A 21,220-nucleotide genomic window follows, 5' to 3' on the forward strand; every position below is an offset into this window, starting at 1 on the left:
TGTTGTCTACATGGACTTCAGTAAGGCCTTTGACAAGGTCCCTCATGGCAGACTGGTGCAGAAGGTGAAGTCGCATGGGATCAGAGTTGAGCTGGCAAGGTGGATACAAAACTGGCTCGGTCAAAGAAGACAGAGGGTAGCAGTGGAAGGGTGTGTTTCTGAATGGAGGGCTGTGACAAGTGGTGTTCCTCAGGGATCAGTGCTGGGACCTTTGCTGTTTGTAATATATATAAATGATTTGGAGGAAAATGTAACTGGATTGATTAGTAAGTTTGCGGATGACACAAAGGTTGGTGGATTTGCGGATAGCGATGAGGACCATCAGAGGATACAGCAGGATATAGATCAGTTGGAGACTTGGGCGGAGAGATGGCAGATGGAGTTTAATCCGGACAAATGTGAGGTAATGCATTTTGGAAGGTCTAATACAGATAGGAAATATACAGTAAATGGCAGAACCCTTAAGAGTATTGATAGGCAGAGGGATCTGGGTGTACAGGTACACAGATCACTGAAAGTGGCAATGCAGGTGGAGAAGGTAGTCAAGAAGGCATACGGCATGCTTACCTTCATCGGCCGGGACATTGAGTTTAAAAATTGGCAAGTCGTGTTGCCGCTTTATAGAACCTTAGTTAGGCCGCACTTGGAATATAGTGTTCAATTCTGGTCTCCACACTACCAGAAGGATGTGGAGGCTTTGGAGAGGGTACAGAAAAGATTTACCAGGATGTTGCCTGATATGGAGGGCATTAGCTATGAGGAGAGGTTGGAGAAACTTGGTTTGTTCTCACTGGAGCGACGGAGGTTGAGGGGAGACCTGATAGAAGTCTACAAGATTATGAGAGGCATGGACAGAGTGGATAGTCAGAAGCTTTTTCCCAGGGTGGAAGAGTCAATTACCAGGGGGGGCACAGGTTTAAGGTGCGAGGGGCAAGGTTTAAAGGAGATGTACGAGGCAGATTTTTTACATAGAGGGTGGTGGGTGCCTGGAACCCGTTGCCGGGGGAGGGAGTGGAAGCGGATACGGTAGTGACTTTTAAGGGGCGTCTTGACAAGTACATGAATAGGATGGGAATAGAGGGATATGGTCCCCGGAAGGGTAGGGGGTTTTAGCTCAGTCGGGCAGCATGGTCGGTGCAGGCTTGGAGGGGCCGAAGGGCCTGTTCCTGTGCTGTAATTTTCTTTGTTCGTGTTCACCCAGAGAGAGCACAGCGCCTGGCGCTGCCCGCAGAGAGAGCGCCCAACCCCACCCAGAGCACCCAGCCCCACCCAGAGCACCCAGCCCCACCCAGAGCTCCCAGTGCCACCCAGAGAGAGGTCCCAGTGCCACCCAGAGAGAGCACAGCGCCCTGGCGCCGCCCGCAGTGAGAGCGCCCAACCCCACCCAGAGCGCCCAACCCCACCCAGAGCTCCCAGTGCCACCCAGAGAGAGGTCCCAGTGCCACCCAGAGAGAGCACACAGTGCCACCCAGAGAGAGCACCCAGTGCCACCCAGAGAGAGCACCCAGTGCCACCCAGAGCCGCCCAGAGAACGCGCCCAGTGTCACCCCGATCCCAGAGTGTGGCCTCCTTTCCGAGAATACCCCCCTTCCTTGCAGAGTTAGCCCCGCTGGTTGGCTGTCCCAGGCCAATCAGACCTCCACCAACAGGAAGGCTGCTGTCCTCCCATGGCCATGGGGCTTTCCCCTGATGGGCTGAATGGCCTCGTACTCACCTGTTCAGCTCCAGTAAGAGAGTAGGCGTGACCTTTAACCAGTTTCTGAGAGGTCACGGCCTCTGTCTCTGCTGCACTGGTAATCTAAAATACAAAGCATGATCAGATCACAGAGAGATCCAGGCTGCAGTGAGGGACAGATCACAGATAGAGCCAGGCCGCAGTGAGGGAATGATCACAGATAGAGCCAGGCTGCAGTGAGGGAATGATCACAGATAGAGCCAGGCTGCAGTGAGGGAATGATCACAGATAGAGCCAGGCTGCAGTGAGGGAATGATCACAGAGAGAGCCAGGCTGCAGTGAGGGAATGATCACAGATAGAGCCAGGCCGCAGTGAGGGACAGATCACAGATAGAGCCAGGCCGCAGTGAGGGACAGATCACAGATAGAGCCAGGCTGCAGTGAGGGAATGATCACAGATAGAGCCAGGCTGCAGTGAGGGAATGATCACAGAGAGAGCCAGGCTGCAGTGAGGGAATGATCACAGATAGAGCCAGGCCGCAGTGAGGGACAGATCACAGATAGAGCCAGGCTGCAGTGAGGGAATGATCACAGATAGAGCCAGGCCGCAGTGAGGGAATGATCACAGAGAGAGCCAGGCCGCAGTGAGGGACAGATCACAGATAGAGCCAGGCCGAAGTGAGGGAATGATCACAGATAGAGCCAGGCCGCAGTGAGGGAATGATCACAGAGAGAGCCAGGCCGCAGTGAGGGAATGATCACAGAGAGAGCCAGGCTGCAGTGAGGGAATGATCACAGATAGAGCCAGGCTGCAGTGAGGGACAGATCACAGATAGAGCCAGGCCGCAGTGAGGGAATGATCACAGATACAGCCAGGCTGCAGTGAGGGACAGATCACAGATAGAGCCAGGCCGCAGTGAGGGAATGATCACAGAGAGAGCCAGGCTGCAGTGAGGGAATGATCACAGATAGAGCCAGGCCGCAGTGAGGGACAGATCACAGATAGAGCCAGGCTGCAGTGAGGGAATGATCACAGAGAGAGCCAGGCTGCAGTGAGGGACAGATCACAGATAGAGCCAGGCTGCAGTGAGGGAATGATCACAGATAGAGCCAGGCCGCAGTGAGGGACAGATCACAGATAGAGCCAGGCCGCAGTGAGGGACAGATCACAGATAGAGCCAGGCTGCAGTGAGGGAATGATCACAGATAGAGCCAGGCCGCAGTGAGGGAATGATCACAGAGAGAGCCAGGCTGCAGTGAGGGAATGATCACAGATAGAGCCAGGCCGCAGTGAGGGAATGATCACAGATAGAGCCAGGCTGCAGTGAGGGACAGATCACAGAGAGAGCCAGGGCGCAGTGAGGGACAGATCACAGATAGAGCCAGGGCGCAGTGAGGGAATGATCACAGAGAGAGCCAGGGCGCAGTGAGGGAATGATCACAGATAGAGCCAGGCTGCAGTGAGGGAATGATCACAGAGAGAGCCAGGGCGCAGTGAGGGAATGATCACAGATAGAGCCAGGCCGCAGTGAGGGAATGATCACAGATAGAGCCAGGCCGCAGTGAGGGAATGATCACAGATAGAGCCAGGCTGCAGTGAGGGACAGATCACAGAGAGAGCCAGGCTGCAGTGAGGGACAGATCACAGATAGAGCCAGGGCGCAGTGAGGGAATGATCACAGAGAGAGCCAGGGCGCAGTGAGGGAATGATCACAGATAGAGCCAGGCTGCAGTGAGGGAATGATCACAGAGAGAGCCAGGGCGCAGTGAGGGAATGATCACAGATAGAGCCAGGCCGCAGTGAGGGAATGATCACAGATAGAGCCAGGCCGCAGTGAGGGAATGATCACAGATAGAGCCAGGCCGCAGTGAGGGAATGATCACAGATAGAGCCAGGCCGCAGTGAGGGAATGATCACAGATAGAGCCAGGCTGCAGTGAGGGAATGATCACAGATAGAGCCAGGCTGCAGTGAGGGAATGATCACAGATAGAGCCAGGCCGCAGTGAGGGACAGATCACAGATAGAGCCAGGCCGCAGTGAGGGAATGATCACAGATAGAGCCAGGCTGCAGTGAGGGAATGATCACAGATAGAGCCAGGCTGCAGTGAGGGACAGATCACAGAGAGAGCCAGGCTGCAGTGAGGGAATGATCACAGATAGAGCCAGGCTGCAGTGAGGGAATGATCACAGAGAGAGCCAGGCTGCAGTGAGGGACAGATCACAGATAGAGCCAGGCTGCAGTGAGGGAATGATCACAGATAGAGCCAGGCTGCAGTGAGGGAATGATCACAGATAGAGCCAGGCTGCAGTGAGGGACAGATCACAGATAGAGCCAGGGCGCAGTGAGGGACAGATCACAGATAGAGCCAGGGCGCAGTGAGGGAATGATCACAGAGAGAGCCAGGGCGCAGTGAGGGACAGATCACAGATAGAGCCAGGGCGCAGTGAGGGAATGATCACAGAGAGAGCCAGGGCGCAGTGAGGGACAGATCACAGATAGAGCCAGGGCGCAGTGAGGGAATGATCACAGATAGAGCCAGGGCGCAGTGAGGGAATGATCACAGATAGAGCCAGGCTGCAGTGAGGGAATGATCACAGATAGAGCCAGGGCGCAGTGAGGGAATGATCACAGATAGAGCCAGGCCGCAGTGAGGGAATGATCACAGATAGAGCCAGGCCGCAGTGAGGGAATGATCACAGATAGAGCCAGGCCGCAGTGAGGGAATGATCACAGAGAGAGCCAGGCTGCAGTGAGGGACAGATCACAGAGAGAGCCAGGCTGCAGTGAGGGACAGATCACAGATAGAGCCAGGGCGCAGTGAGGGAATGATCACAGATAGAGCCAGGGCGCAGTGAGGGAATGATCACAGATAGAGCCAGGCTGCAGTGAGGGACAGATCACAGATAGAGCCAGGCTGCAGTGAGGGACAGATCACAGATAGAGCCAGGGCGCAGTGAGGGACAGATCACAGAGAGAGCCAGGCTGCAGTGAGGGACAGATCACAGATAGAGCCAGGGCGCAGTGAGGGACAGATCACAGAGAGAGCCAGGCTGCAGTGAGGGAATGATCACAGATAGAGCCAGGGCGCAGTGAGGGAATGATCACAGATAGAGCCAGGGCGCAGTGAGGGAATGATCACAGATAGAGCCAGGCCGCAGTGAGGGAATGATCACAGAGAGAGCCAGGCTGCAGTGAGGGAATGATCACAGAGAGAGCCAGGCTGCAGTGAGGGAATGATCACAGATAGAGCCAGGCCGCAGTGAGGGAATGATCACAGATAGAGCCAGGCCGCAGTGAGGGACAGATCACAGAGAGAGCCAGGCCGCAGTGAGGGACAGATCACAGATAGAGCCAGGCTGCAGTGAGGGACAGATCACAGATAGAGCCAGGGCGCAGTGAGGGACAGATCACAGATAGAGCCAGGCTGCAGTGAGGGACAGATCACAGATAGAGCCAGGCTGCAGTGAGGGACAGATCACAGATAGAGCCAGGGCGCAGTGAGGGACAGATCACAGAGAGAGCCAGGCTGCAGTGAGGGACAGATCACAGATAGAGCCAGGGCGCAGTGAGGGACAGATCACAGATAGAGCCAGGGCGCAGTGAGGGAATGATCACAGATAGAGCCAGGCTGCAGTGAGGGAATGATCACAGATAGAGCCAGGGCGCAGTGAGGGAATGATCACAGATAGAGCCAGGCCGCAGTGAGGGAATGATCACAGAGAGAGCCAGGCTGCAGTGAGGGAATGATCACAGATAGAGCCAGGCCGCAGTGAGGGAATGATCACAGAGAGAGCCAGGCCGCAGTGAGGGAATGATCACAGAGAGAGCCAGGCTGCAGTGAGGGACAGATCACAGATAGAGCCAGGCCGCAGTGAGGGACAGATCACAGATAGAGCCAGGCCGCAGTGAGGGACAGATCACAGATAGAGCCAGGCTGCAGTGAGGGAATGATCACAGATAGAGCCAGGCTGCAGTGAGGGACAGATCACAGATAGAGCCAGGCCGCAGTGAGGGAATGATCACAGATAGAGCCAGGCTGCAGTGAGGGACAGATCACAGATAGAGCCAGGCTGCAGTGAGGGAATGATCACAGATAGAGCCAGGCCGCAGTGAGGGAATGATCACAGATAGAGCCAGGCCGCAGTGAGGGAATGATCACAGATAGAGCCAGGCTGCAGTGAGGGAATGATCACAGATAGAGCCAGGCTGCAGTGAGGGAATGATCACAGATAGAGCCAGGCTGCAGTGAGGGAATGATCACAGATAGAGCCAGGCTGCAGTGAGGGAATGATCACAGAGAGAGCCAGGCCGCAGTGAGGGACAGATCACAGATAGAGCCAGGCTGCAGTGAGGGAATGATCACAGATAGAGCCAGGCTGCAGTGAGGGAATGATCACAGAGAGAGCCAGGCCGCAGTGAGGGACAGATCACAGATAGAGCCAGGCTGCAGTGAGGGAATGATCACAGATAGAGCCAGGCTGCAGTGAGGGAATGATCACAGATAGAGCCAGGCTGCAGTGAGGGAATGATCACAGATAGAGCCAGGCTGCAGTGAGGGACAGATCACAGAGAGAGCCAGGCTGCAGTGAGGGACAGATCACAGATAGAGCCAGGCTGCAGTGAGGGAATGATCACAGATAGAGCCAGGCCGCAGTGAGGGAATGATCACAGATAGAGCCAGGCCGCAGTGAGGGAATGATCACAGATAGAGCCAGGCTGCAGTGAGGGACAGATCACAGAGAGATCCAGGCTGCAGTGAGGGACAGATCACAGATAGAGCCAGGCCGCAGTGAGGGAATGATCACAGATAGAGCCAGGCCGCAGTGAGGGAATGATCACAGAGAGATCCAGGCTGCAGTGAGGGACAGATCACAGAGAGAGCCAGGCTGCAGTGAGGGAATGATCACAGATAGATCCAGGCTGCAGTGAGGGACAGATCACAGATAGAGCCAGGCCGCAGTGAGGGACAGATCACAGATAGAGCCAGGCTGCAGTGAGGGAATGATCACAGATAGATCCAGGCTGCAGTGAGGGACAGATCACAGATAGAGCCAGGCCGCAGTGAGGGACAGATCACAGATAGAGCCAGGGCGCAGTGAGGGACAGATCACAGATAGAGCCAGGCTGCAGTGAGGGAATGATCACAGATAGAGCCAGGCTGCAGTGAGGGAATGATCACAGATAGAGCCAGGCCGCAGTGAGGGAATGATCACAGATAGAGCCAGGCTGCAGTGAGGGAATGATCACAGATAGAGCCAGGCTGCAGTGAGGGACAGATCACAGAGAGAGCCAGGCTGCAGTGAGGGAATGATCACAGATAGAGCCAGGGCGCAGTGAGGGAATGATCACAGATAGAGCCAGGCTGCAGTGAGGGACAGATCACAGATAGAGCCAGGCTGCAGTGAGGGACAGATCACAGAGAGAGCCAGGGCGCAGTGAGGGAATGATCACAGATAGAGCCAGGGCGCAGTGAGGGACAGATCACAGATAGAGCCAGGCTGCAGTGAGGGACAGATCACAGATAGAGCCAGGCTGCAGTGAGGGACAGATCACAGATAGAGCCAGGCCGCAGTGAGGGACAGATCACAGATAGAGCCAGGCCGCAGTGAGGGACAGATCACAGATAGAGCCAGGCTGCAGTGAGGGACAGATCACAGATAGAGCCAGGCTGCAGTGCGGGAATGATCACAGATAGAGCCAGGCTGCAGTGAGGGAATGATCACAGATAGAGCCAGGCCGCAGTGAGGGAATGATCACAGATAGAGCCAGGCCGCAGTGAGGGAATGATCACAGATAGAGCCAGGCTGCAGTGAGGGACAGATCACAGATAGAGCCAGGCCGCAGTGAGGGACAGATCACAGATAGAGCCAGGCCGCAGTGAGGGAATGATCACAGATAGAGCCAGGCTGCAGTGAGGGACAGATCACAGATAGAGCCAGGCTGCAGTGAGGGAATGATCACAGATAGAGCCAGGCTGCAGTGAGGGACAGATCACAGATAGAGCCAGGCTGCAGTGAGGGAATGATCACAGATAGAGCCAGGCTGCAGTGAGGGACAGATCACAGATAGAGCCAGGCTGCAGTGAGGGACAGATCACAGATAGAGCCAGGCCGCAGTGAGGGAATGATCACAGAGAGAGCCAGGCTGCAGTGAGGGAATGATCACAGATAGAGCCAGGCTGCAGTGAGGGACAGATCACAGATAGAGCCAGGCTGCAGTGAGGGAATGATCACAGATAGAGCCAGGCCGCAGTGAGGGACAGATCACAGATAGAGCCAGGCCGCAGTGAGGGACAGATCACAGATAGAGCCAGGCCGCAGTGAGGGACAGATCACAGATAGAGCCAGGCCGCAGTGAGGGACAGATCACAGATAGAGCCAGGCCGCAGTGAGGGACAGATCACAGATAGAGCCAGGCCGCAGTGAGGGACAGATCACAGATAGAGCCAGGCTGCAGTGAGGGAATGATCACAGAGAGAGCCAGGCTGCAGTGAGGGACAGATCACAGATAGAGCCAGGCTGCAGTGAGGGACAGATCACAGATAGAGCCAGGCCGCAGTGAGGGAATGATCACAGAGAGAGCCAGGCTGCAGTGAGGGAATGATCACAGATAGAGCCAGGCTGCAGTGAGGGACAGATCACAGATAGAGCCAGGCTGCAGTGAGGGAATGATCACAGATAGAGCCAGGCCGCAGTGAGGGACAGATCACAGATAGAGCCAGGCCGCAGTGAGGGACAGATCACAGATAGAGCCAGGCCGCAGTGAGGGACAGATCACAGATAGAGCCAGGCCGCAGTGAGGGACAGATCACAGATAGAGCCAGGCCGCAGTGAGGGACAGATCACAGATAGAGCCAGGCCGCAGTGAGGGACAGATCACAGATAGAGCCAGGCTGCAGTGAGGGACAGATCACAGATAGAGCCAGGCTGCAGTGAGGGAATGATCACAGATAGAGCCAGGCTGCAGTGAGGGAATGATCACAGATAGAGCCAGGCCGCAGTGAGGGAATGATCACAGAGAGAGCCAGGCCGCAGTGAGGGAATGATCACAGAGAGAGCCAGGCTGCAGTGAGGGAATGATCACAGATAGAGCCAGGCCGCAGTGAGGGACAGATCACAGATAGAGCCAGGCCGCAGTGAGGGAATGATCACAGATAGAGCCAGGCTGCAGTGAGGGAATGATCACAGATAGAGCCAGGCTGCAGTGAGGGAATGATCACAGATAGAGCCAGGCCGCAGTGAGGGAATGATCACAGATAGAGCCAGGCTGCAGTGAGGGACAGATCACAGATAGAGCCAGGCTGCAGTGAGGGAATGATCACAGAGAGAGCCAGGCTGCAGTGAGGGACAGATCACAGATAGAGCCAGGGCGCAGTGAGGGAATGATCACAGAGAGAGCCAGGCTGCAGTGAGGGAATGATCACAGATAGAGCCAGGCTGCAGTGAGGGACAGATCACAGATAGAGCCAGGCTGCAGTGAGGGAATGATCACAGATAGAGCCAGGCCGCAGTGAGGGACAGATCACAGATAGAGCCAGGCCGCAGTGAGGGACAGATCACAGATAGAGCCAGGCCGCAGTGAGGGACAGATCACAGATAGAGCCAGGCCGCAGTGAGGGACAGATCACAGATAGAGCCAGGCCGCAGTGAGGGACAGATCACAGATAGAGCCAGGCCGCAGTGAGGGACAGATCACAGATAGAGCCAGGCTGCAGTGAGGGACAGATCACAGATAGAGCCAGGCTGCAGTGAGGGAATGATCACAGAGAGAGCCAGGCTGCAGTGAGGGACAGATCACAGATAGAGCCAGGCTGCAGTGAGGGACAGATCACAGATAGAGCCAGGCCGCAGTGAGGGAATGATCACAGATAGAGCCAGGCCGCAGTGAGGGAATGATCACAGAGAGAGCCAGGCTGCAGTGAGGGACAGATCACAGATAGAGCCAGGCCGCAGTGAGGGAATGATCACAGATAGAGCCAGGCCGCAGTGAGGGAATGATCACAGATAGAGCCAGGCTGCAGTGAGGGACAGATCACAGAGAGATCCAGGCTGCAGTGAGGGACAGATCACAGATAGAGCCAGGCCGCAGTGAGGGAATGATCACAGATAGAGCCAGGCCGCAGTGAGGGAATGATCACAGAGAGATCCAGGCTGCAGTGAGGGACAGATCACAGAGAGAGCCAGGCTGCAGTGAGGGAATGATCACAGATAGATCCAGGCTGCAGTGAGGGACAGATCACAGATAGAGCCAGGCTGCAGTGAGGGAATGATCACAGATAGAGCCAGGCTGCAGTGAGGGAATGATCACAGATAGAGCCAGGCCGCAGTGAGGGACAGATCACAGATAGAGCCAGGCTGCAGTGAGGGAATGATCACAGATAGAGCCAGGCCGCAGTGAGGGACAGATCACAGATAGAGCCAGGCTGCAGTGAGGGAATGATCACAGAGAGATCCAGGCCGCAGTGAGGGACAGATCACAGATAGAGCCAGGCTGCAGTGAGGGACAGATCACAGAGAGAGCCAGGCTGCAGTGAGGGAATGATCACAGATAGAGCCGGGCTGCAGTGAGGGACAGATCACAGATAGAGCCAGGCCGCAGTGAGGGAATGATCACAGATAGAGCCAGGCTGCAGTGAGGGACAGATCACAGATAGAGCCAGGCCGCAGTGAGGGACAGATCACAGATAGAGCCAGGCTGCAGTGAGGGAATGATCACAGATAGAGCCAGGCTGCAGTGAGGGACAGATCACAGATAGAGCCAGGGCGCAGTGAGGGAATGATCACAGAGAGAGCCAGGCCGCAGTGAGGGACAGATCACAGATAGAGCCAGGCCGCAGTGAGGGAATGATCACAGATAGAGCCAGGCTGCAGTGAGGGACAGATCACAGAGAGAGCCAGGCTGCAGTGAGGGAATGATCACAGATAGATCCAGGCTGCAGTGAGGGACAGATCACAGATAGAGCCAGGCTGCAGTGAGGGACAGATCACAGAGAGAGCCAGGCTGCAGTGAGGGAATGATCACAGATAGATCCAGGCTGCAGTGAGGGAATGATCACAGATAGAGCCAGGCTGCAGTGAGGGAATGATCACAGATAGAGCCAGGCTGCAGTGAGGGAATGATCACAGATAGAGCCAGGCCGCAGTGAGGGAATGATCACAGATAGAGCCAGGCTGCAGTGAGGGACAGATCACAGATAGAGCCAGGCCGCAGTGAGGGACAGATCACAGATAGAGCCAGGCTGCAGTGAGGGAATGATCACAGATAGAGCCAGGCTGCAGTGAGGGAATGATCACAGAGAGAGCCAGGCTGCAGTGAGGGAATGATCACAGATAGAGCCAGGCTGCAGTGAGGGAATGATCACAGAGAGAGCCAGGCTGCAGTGAGGGACAGATCACAGATAGAGCCAGGCCGCAGTGAGGGAATGATCACAGATAGAGCCAGGGCGCAGTGACGGAATGATCACAGATAGAGCCAGGCCGCAGTGAGGGAATGATCACAGATAGAGCCAGGCTGCAGTGAGGGAATGATCACAGAGAGAGCCAGGCTGCAGTGAGGGAATGATCACAGATAGAGCCAGGCTGCAGTGAGGGACAGATCACAGAGAGATCCAGGCTGCAGTGAGGGACAGATCACAGATAGAGCCAGGCTGCAGTGAGGGACAGATCACAGATAGAGCCAGGCCGCAGTGAGGGACAGATCACAGATAGAGCCAGGCCGCAGTGAGGGACAGATCACAGATAGAGCCAGGCTGCAGTGAGGGAATGATCACAGATAGAGCCAGGCCGCAGTGAGGGACAGATCACAGATAGAGCCAGGCTGCAGTGAGGGACAGATCACAGAGAGAGCCAGGCTGCAGTGAGGGAATGATCACAGATAGAGCCAGGGCGCAGTGAGGGACAGATCACAGATAGAGCCAGGCTGCAGTGAGGGACAGATCACAGAGAGAGCCAGGCTGCAGTGAGGGAATGATCACAGATAGAGCCAGGCTGCAGTGAGGGACAGATCACAGAGAGAGCCAGGCTGCAGTGAGGGAATGATCACAGATAGAGCCAGGCCGCAGTGAGGGAATGATCACAGATAGAGCCAGGCTGCAGTGAGGGAATGATCACAGATAGAGCCAGGCTGCAGTGAGGGAATGATCACAGATAGAGCCAGGCTGCAGTGAGGGAATGATCACAGATAGAGCCAGGCCGCAGTGAGGGAATGATCACAGATAGAGCCAGGCCGCAGTGAGGGAATGATCACAGATAGAGCCAGGCTGCAGTGAGGGAATGATCACAGATAGAGCCAGGCCGCAGTGAGGGACAGATCACAGAGAGATCCAGGCTGCAGTGAGGGAATGATCACAGATAGAGCCAGGCTGCAGTGAGGGAATGATCACAGATAGAGCCAGGCCGCAGTGAGGGAATGATCACAGAGAGAGCCAGGCTGCAGTGAGGGAATGATCACAGAGAGATCCAGGCTGCAGTGAGGGAATGATCACAGATAGAGCCAGGCTGCAGTGAGGGAATGATCACAGATAGAGCCAGGCCGCAGTGAGGGAATGATCACAGAGAGAGCCAGGCTGCAGTGAGGGACAGATCACAGATAGAGCCAGGCTGCAGTGAGGGACAGATCACAGAGAGAGCCAGGGCGCAGTGAGGGAATGATCACAGATAGAGCCAGGCTGCAGTGAGGGAATGATCACAGATAGAGCCAGGGCGCAGTGAGGGACAGATCACAGATAGAGCCAGGCTGCAGTGAGGGACAGATCACAGATAGAGCCAGGCTGCAGTGAGGGACAGATCACAGATAGAGCCAGGCTGCAGTGCGGGAATGATCACAGATAGAGCCAGGCTGCAGTGAGGGACAGATCACAGATAGAGCCAGGCCGCAGTGAGGGAATGATCACAGAGAGAGCCAGGCTGCAGTGAGGGAATGATCACAGATAGAGCCAGGCTGCAGTGAGGGAATGATCACAGATAGAGCCAGGCTGCAGTGAGGGACAGATCACAGATAGAGCCAGGCTGCAGTGAGGGACAGATCACAGATAGAGCCAGGCTGCAGTGAGGGACAGATCACAGATAGAGCCAGGCCGCAGTGAGGGACAGATCACAGATAGAGCCAGGCTGCAGTGAGGGAATGATCACAGATAGAGCCAGGCTGCAGTGAGGGACAGATCACAGATAGAGCCAGGCTGCAGTGAGGGAATGATCACAGATAGAGCCAGGCCGCAGTGAGGGACAGATCACAGATAGAGCCAGGCTGCAGTGAGGGAATGATCACAGATAGAGCCAGGCTGCAGTGAGGGACAGATCACAGATAGAGCCAGGCTGCAGTGAGGGACAGATCACAGATAGAGCCAGGCTGCAGTGAGGGACAGATCACAGAGAGAGCCAGGCTGCAGTGAGGGACAGATCACAGATAGAGCCAGGCCGCAGTGAGGGAATGATCACAGATAGAGCCAGGCCGCAGTGAGGGAATGATCACAGATAGAGCCAGGCCGCAGTGAGGGAATGATCACAGAGAGAGCCAGGCTGCAGTGAGGGACAGATCACAGAGAGAGCCAGGCTGCAGTGAGGGAATGATCACAGATAGATCCAGGCTGCAGTGAGGGACAGATCACAGATAGAGCCAGGCTGCAGTGAGGGAATGATCACAGATAGAGCCAGGCTGCAGTGAGGGAATGATCACAGATAGAGCCAGGCCGCAGTGAGGGACAGATCACAGATAGAGCCAGGCTGCAGTGAGGGAATGATCACAGATAGAGCCAGGCCGCAGTGAGGGACAGATCACAGATAGAGCCAGGCTGCAGTGAGGGAATGATCACAGATAGAGCCAGGGCGCAGTGAGGGAATGATCACAGAGAGATCCAGGCCGCAGTGAGGGACAGATCACAGATAGAGCCAGGCCGCAGTGAGGGAATGATCACAGATAGAGCCAGGCTGCAGTGAGGGAATGATCACAGATAGAGCCAGGCCGCAGTGAGGGACAGATCACAGATAGAGCCAGGCTGCAGTGAGGGAATGATCACAGATAGAGCCAGGCTGCAGTGAGGGACAGATCACAGAGAGAGCCAGGCTGCAGTGAGGGAATGATCACAGATAGAGCCAGGCCGCAGTGAGGGAATGATCACAGATAGAGCCAGGCTGCAGTGAGGGAATGATCACAGATAGAGCCAGGCTGCAGTGAGGGAATGATCACAGATAGAGCCAGGCTGCAGTGAGGGAATGATCACAGATAGAGCCAGGCCGCAGTGAGGGAATGATCACAGATAGAGCCAGGCTGCAGTGAGGGACAGATCACAGATAGAGCCAGGCTGCAGTGAGGGACAGATCACAGAGAGAGCCAGGGCGCAGTGAGGGAATGATCACAGATAGAGCCAGGCTGCAGTGAGGGACAGATCACAGATAGAGCCAGGCTGCAGTGAGGGACAGATCACAGATAGAGCCAGGCTGCAGTGAGGGAATGATCACAGATAGAGCCAGGCTGCAGTGAGGGACAGATCACAGATAGAGCCAGGCCGCAGTGAGGGAATGATCACAGATAGAGCCAGGCCGCAGTGAGGGAATGATCACAGATAGAGCCAGGCTGCAGTGAGGGAATGATCACAGAGAGAGCCAGGCTGCAGTGAGGGAATGATCACAGATAGAGCCAGGCTGCAGTGAGGGACAGATCACAGATAGAGCCAGGCTGCAGTGAGGGAATGATCACAGATAGAGCCAGGGCGCAGTGAGGGACAGATCACAGAGAGAGCCAGGCTGCAGTGAGGGACAGATCACAGATAGAGCCAGGCTGCAGTGAGGGAATGATCACAGATAGAGCCAGGCTGCAGTGAGGGACAGATCACAGAGAGATCCAGGCCGCAGTGAGGGACAGATCACAGATAGAGCCAGGGCGCAGTGAGGGAATGATCACAGATACAGCCAGGCCGCAGTGAGGGAATGATCACAGATAGAGCCAGGCCGCAGTGAGGGACAGATCACAGATAGAGCCAGGCTGCAGTGAGGGAATGATCACAGATAGAGCCAGGCTGCAGTGAGGGAATGATCACAGAGAGAGCCAGGCTGCAGTGAGGGAATGATCACAGATAGAGCCAGGCTGCAGTGAGGGACAGATCACAGATAGAGCCAGGCCGCAGTGAGGGAATGATCACAGATAGAGCCAGGCTGCAGTGAGGGAATGATCACAGATAGAGCCAGGGCGCAGTGAGGGAATGATCACAGATAGAGCCAGGCTGCAGTGAGGGACAGATCACAGAGAGATCCAGGCCGCAGTGAGGGAATGATCACAGATAGAGCCAGGCTGCAGTGAGGGACAGATCACAGATAGAGCCAGGCCGCAGTGAGGGACAGATCACAGAGAGATCCAGGCCGCAGTGAGGGACAGATCACAGATAGAGCCAGGGCGCAGTGAGGGAATGATCACAGAGAGAGCCAGGCTGCAGTGAGGGAATGATCACAGAGAGAGCCAGGGCGCAGTGAGGGAATGATCACAGAGAGAGCCAGGCTGCAGTGAGGGACAGATCACAGATAGAGCCAGGCTGCAGTGAGGGAATGATCACAGAGAGAGCCAGGCTGCAGTGAGGGAATGATCACAGAGAGAGCCAGGGCGCAGTGAGGGAATGATCACAGAGAGAGCCAGGCTGCAGTGAGGGAATGATCACAGATAGAGCCAGGCCGCAGTGAGGGAATGATCACAGATAGAGCCAGGCTGCAGTGAGGGAATGATCACAGATAGAGCCAGGCTGCAGTGAGGGAATGATCACAGATAGAGCCAGGCTGCAGTGAGGGACAGATCACAGAGAGAGCCAGGCCGCAGTGAGGGAATGATCACAGATAGAGCCAGGCTGCAGTGAGGGAATGATCACAGAGAGAGCCAGGCTGCAGTGAGGGAATGATCACAGATAGAGCCAGGGCGCAGTGAGGGAATGATCACAGATAGAGCCAGGCCGCAGTGAGGGTCCGAACCGGTAAAACCCCCAACACTGAGGGAGGATTTAACACGGCCAATCCACCCTAACCAGCACGTCTTTCAGACTGTGGGAGGAAACCAGAGCACCCGGAGGAAACCCACGCAGACACGGGGAGAATGTGGAACCTCCAGACAGACAGTCACCCGAGGCCGGGAATTGAACCCGGGTCCCTGGCGCTGTGAGGCAGCAGCGCTAACCACTGTGTCACCCTGGGTCCCTGGCACTGTGAGGCAGCAGTGCTAACCACTGTGTCACCCTGGGTCCCTGGCACTGTGAGGCAGCAGTGCTAACCACTGTGCCACCCTGGGTCCCTGGCACTGTGAGGCAGCAGTGCTAACCACTGTGTCACCGCGCCGACCTGTGATGACCATGAAACCGATGTCGATTGTCAGAAAAACCCATCTGGTTCACTAATGTCCTTCAGGGAAGGAAATCTGCCGTCCTGACCTGGTCTGGCCTACATGTGACTCCAGAGCCACAGCAGTGTGGGTGACTCTGAAATGGCTGTGAGCCAGACTCAGTTCAGGGGTAATGAGGGAGGGACACTGGATGCTGGTCCAGCCGGTGATTCCCACATCCCCATGAATGAATGAAAAAGGTGTGACTTCAACATTAGTCCATAAAATGAGAGCGGAGGGTGTGGGGTAACAAGCAGAGACCGGTGGGCGGACTGGAAGCAGAAAGTGGGGATTAATGGGCTGTTTTCGGGTGGGTGATGTCCCACAGTGCCAGGTCTCAGCTCTTTACAATTTCTATCAATCAAGGGGATAAAGAGATTAAAGGGACAGTTGTGAAGTTTGCTGATGACACAGAGATAGTGGGAGAGTCAGCTGCAGCTCGGACAGGAGCAGGCTGCAAAGGGAGTGGCAGAAACCTGGGAGATGGAGAATAATGTGGGAAAAAGTGAACAGGAAAGGTTGAAAAGTAAATTATTTGAATGGAGTCTGCAGAACCCTGAGCTGCAGAGGGATCTGGGCGTACTGGGAGATGGATCAGGAAATGTTAGTCTGCAGGTACAGCAAGTGATTCGGAAGATAAATGGAGTGTTGTTCATTGTGAGGGGAATGGAATATAGAGGTCGGCCTGTTCTGCTGCAGCTGTACAGGGAGTTGGTGAGACCAGACCCACAGCAGTGTGCTCCCTTAGGAGCAGGCAGGACAGCGCTGAGAGACACAGGGAGCAACACACAGTTGGTGAGTGGGGGTATTTTAAGGGTTAATCTCTTTTTAAATTCTAGTCCAATCTGTATTTAGATTTGAATTAAGTTTCTTGCAGTATTAGTCACGGAGAAACAAGTTCCTGCAGGACAGGGAGTGACGGTTGATTCATTGGGTACTTCCTTCCAGTTCGATTCTCCAGCCAGCTGGACTGACTCATCTGTGTGGGATTCCAGCTCTAAAAGACTCGGATGTTCCTCTCTCCACAGATGCTGTCAGACAGGCTGAGATTTTCTGTTCTTGTTTCAGATTCCAGCATCCACAATCACCTGGTTTTATATCAGTCAAGCTGGCCTTGTTAAGCCCACAAAATAAGCACGGGTTCAGGCGATTGGGGCTTGCTCAGTGGTAAAAACTGGGCGGCACCGACATGTTGGGCCGAAGGGCCTGTTTCCCTGCTGTAAACCTCAATGACTCTCTGGACAAACATAGCAGCTCGTCACCGAGCGCGGCTCCTCACCGAGCGTGGCCCGAACGCAGGCCGTCACCGAGCGCGGCTCCTCACCGAGCGCGGCCCGAACGCAGGCCGTCACCGAGCGCAGCCCGAACGCAGGCCATCACCGAGCGCGGCCCGAAAGCAGGCCGTCACCGAGCGCGGTCCGAATGCAGGCCGTCACCAAGCGCGGCCCGAACGCAGGCCGTCACCAAGCGCGGCCCAAACGCAGGCCGTCACCAAGCGTGGCCGAATGCAGGCTGTCACCGAGCGCAGCCCGAATGCAGGCTGTCACCGAGCGCGGCCCGAATGCAGGCTGTCACCGAGCGCGGCCCGAATGCAGGCTGTCACCGAGCGCGGCCCGAATGCAGGCTGTCACCAAGCGTGGCCCGAACGCAGGTTGTCACCGAGCGCAGGCCATCACCGAGCGCGGCCCGAACGCAGGCCGTCATCGAGCGCGGCCCGAACGCAGGCCGTCACCGAGCGCGGCCTGAACGCAGGCCGTCACCGAGCGCGGCCCGAACGCAGGCCGTCACCGAGCGCGGCCCGAATGCAGGCCGTCACCGAGCGCAGCCCGAACGCAGGCCGTCACCGAGCGCGGCCCGAATGCAGGCCGTCACCGAGCGCGGTCCGAACGCAGGCCGTCACCGAGCGCGGCCCGAATGCAGGCCGTCATGGCGCGGTGACTCCAGCGATTCAGTGAGTGAGGGAGTTTGGAGCAGCGAGCGAGGCGGGAGGAGGGTAAGTGATTGGTTAGCAAGTATTTTGCTGATCTATCTTTCTGAATTGGCTGAGTCACGGTTTTAAGCTTCATTCACAACACAAATTAAAACTGTTCACCCACTGGGAACAGGACCATTTATTCTAATTCAGTGAAGATTATAATGAATGATGAAGGTGGAATGAAGGTGGCAGGGTGGGGAATGTGCAGCGTCTACACGATGTGGGACACACTGTGATCTGCAGTGAGTGCCTGTGTCTCTGGCTCAGAGTCAGCGAGCTGGAGGCTGAGCTGCAGACACTGCATCGAGAAGGCAGCAAGTCAGGTGAAGAAAGTCAGGTGGAATTCTCTGCTCCAGAAAGCAGTGGCGCTGGGTCACTGAACCTACTGAAAGCAGAGACTGACAGAGTGACACAGGGGCCAGGGTTTATGGTCCAAAAGATGCACAGATGAGGTGGATTGGCCATGCTAAATGGTCCCTGAATGTCCCAAGATGTTCGGGGCATTAGTACATCAGCTTACAGGGTTCGGGTAGGGTGTTCTGCTGGACAGTCGCTGCAGACTCAGAGATTCATTGAATCCCTACAATACAGAAGAGGCCATTCGGCCCATTGAATCTGCACTGGTTCTGACAGGTTATCAGATTACCCAGACCCTCCCCCCACACCCTACCCCTGTAACCCCGCACATTTAACATGGCTAATTCATCTAACCTGCACATCTTGGGACACTCAACGGGCTGAACAGCCTCTTTCTACACTGTAGGGATTCGATGCTATTATACACGGACGGAAGATGGAGTTGAGACCAGAATCAGATCAGCCATGATCTTATTAAATGGAGGAGCAGACTCGAGGGGCTGAATGGCCTCCTCCTGTTCCAAAGTCCCATGTTCCGGTGTAGATGCAGTTCAGAGAAGGCTCACTCATCTGATACTTGGGATAGGAGGGCAGGGTGGGCAGAGTGGCCTTTTATCAGTGGAGTTTAGAAGATTGAGCAGTGATCTTATTGGAAGACTGTGAAAGGAGAAAAGTTTAAAGGGAATATTAGGGGGGCTTCTTCACGCAGAGAGTGGTGGGAGTGTGGAATGAGCTGCCGGATAAAGTGGTAAATGCGGGGTCACTTTTAACATTTAAGAAAAACTTGGATGGGTTCATGGATGAGAGGGGTGTGGAGGGATATGGTCCAAGTGCAGGTCAGTGGGACTAGGTATAAAATGGTTCGGCACAGACAAGAAGGGCCAAAAGGCCTGTTTCTGAGCTGTAATTTTCTATGGTTCTAAGACAATCCCTGGGGGGGGTGGACAGGGTGGATGTGGAGAGAATCCAGAGCCAGGGTTTAAAACTCAGGGCTCACAAGTTTCAGTTGGAGCTGTTTTCCCCAGAGGGTGCAGAGTTTCCGGAACTCTCTTCCCCACGCAGCGTGGACGCTGACTACGGATATTTTTAAGGCAGAGGGAGATAGATTCTTGATTGGCAAGGGGGTGAAAGGTTGTCAGGAAGTTAGATTGGATCAGTCAGGACGGAGGGATTTCCTGCTCTGATTCCCTTGCTTTGTACATTCAGAGAATGAGCTGCTCACAGCCAGACAGAGCGATTGAGTCATAGAGTCAGAGAGGTTTACAGCATGGAAACAGGCCCTTCGGCCCAACTTGTCCATGCCGCCCTTTGTTTTTAAAACCCCTAAGCTAATCCCAACTGCCCGCGTTTGGCCCATATCCCTCTACACCCATCGTATCCATGTAACTGTCTAAATCCTTTTTGAAAGACAAAATTGTAACCGCATTGTACCTGCCGAGATTGGACAGAGAGAGAGTCCAATCTCCCTGGACTGGAATCGGGAACTTACATCAATGGAACATCCCATCAGGGAACCACGCTGCAGCGCTTTCTGAACAATGTGGAAGAGATTGGACGGAGCAGATTTCAACTCGTACCATTCTGCAACACCCCCTGTAAAATCCTCAAAACCCTCGGTGGTGGAACCTCCAGACAAAGCCTCATAGCATCCGTTTAACCTGTCAGAGGGAAGAGAGAGACAGAGTATCACTGTGGGGGAGGGAGGGAGAGGGGGGCAGGGGTGCGGGGGCCGAGAGTGGTGGGGAGGAGGGGCCGAGAGTGGTGGGGAGGAGGGGCCGAGTGGTGGGGAGGAGGGGCCGAGAGTGGTGGGGAGGAGGGGCCGAGAGTGGTGGGGAGGAGGGGCCGAGAGTGGTGGGGAGGAGGGGCCGAGAGTGGTGGGGAGGAGGGGCCGAGAGTGGTGGGGAGGAGGGGCCGAGAGTGGTGGGGAGGAGGGGCCGAGAGTGGTGGGGAGGAGGGGCCGAGAGTGGTGGGGAGGAGGGGCCGAGAGTGGTGGGGAGGAGGGGCCGAGAGTGGTGGGGAGGAGGGGCCGAGAGTGGTGGGGAGGAGGGGCCGAGAGTGGTGGGGAGGAGGGGCCGAGAGTGGGGGGGAGGAGGGGCCAAGAGTGGTGGGAGGAGGGGCCGAGAGTGGTGGGGAGGAGGGGCCGAGAGTGGTGGGGAGGAGGGGCCGAGAGTGGTGGGGAGGAGGGAGGCCGAGAGTGGTGGGGAGGGGGGGCCGAGAGTGGTGGGGAGGGGGGGCCGAGAGTGGTGGGGAGGGGGGGGGCCGAGAGTGGTGGGGAGGGGGGGGGCCGAGAGTGGTGGGGAGGGGGGGGGGCCGAGAGTGGTGGGGAGGGGGGGGGGCCGAGAGTGGTGGGGAGGGGGGGGGGCCGAGAGTGGTGGGGAGGGGGGGGGCCGAGAGTGGTGGGGAGGGGGGCCGAGAGTGGTGGGGAGGGGGGAGGCCGAGAGTGGTGGGGAGGAGGGGGGGCCGAGAGTGGTGGGGAGGAGGGGGGGCCGAGAGTGGTGGGGAGGGGGGGGGCCGAGAGTGGTGGGGAGGAGGGGCCGAGAGTGGTGGGGAGGGGGGGGGCCGAGAGTGGTGGGGAGGGGGGGGGCCGAGAGTGGTGGGGAGGGGGGGGGCCGAGAGTGGTGGGGAGGGGGGGGGCCGAGAGTGGTGGGGAGGGGGGAGGCCGAGAGTGGGGGGGAGGGGGGAGGCCGAGAGTGGTGGGGAGGGGGGGGGGCCGAGAGTGGTGGGGAGGGGGGGGCCGAGAGTGGTGGGGAGGAGGGGCCGAGAGTGGTGGGGAGGGGGGGGGCCGAGAGTGGTGGGGAGGGGGGGGGCCGAGAGTGGTGGGGAGGGGGGGGGCCGAGAGTGGTGGGGAGGAGGGGCCG

The 21,220-nt window shown here is 56.5% G+C and overlaps 1 protein-coding gene across 1 annotated transcript in view; it reads right to left on the reverse strand.

The window, feature by feature from the left end:
* The window catches only part of LOC144490497 (calpain-2 catalytic subunit-like), a gene marked incomplete at both ends in the record, with an annotated part of 23,417 nt that extends 3,397 nt beyond the window's left edge, over positions 1-20,020 (reverse strand). Inside the window, 2 exons of the mRNA XM_078208238.1 lie at positions 1,715-1,798; positions 19,852-20,020. Of these exons, the coding sequence (XP_078064364.1) occupies positions 1,715-1,798; positions 19,852-20,020 (253 nt within the window). The remainder of the gene's footprint in view (positions 1-1,714; positions 1,799-19,851) is intronic.
* Between the last annotated feature and the right edge of the window lie 1,200 nt (positions 20,021-21,220).

The sequence above is a fragment of the Mustelus asterias genome, unplaced genomic scaffold (genome assembly GCF_964213995.1).
Source record: "Mustelus asterias unplaced genomic scaffold, sMusAst1.hap1.1 HAP1_SCAFFOLD_3367, whole genome shotgun sequence".
In the NCBI taxonomy this organism is placed as follows: Eukaryota; Metazoa; Chordata; class Chondrichthyes; order Carcharhiniformes; family Triakidae; genus Mustelus; species Mustelus asterias.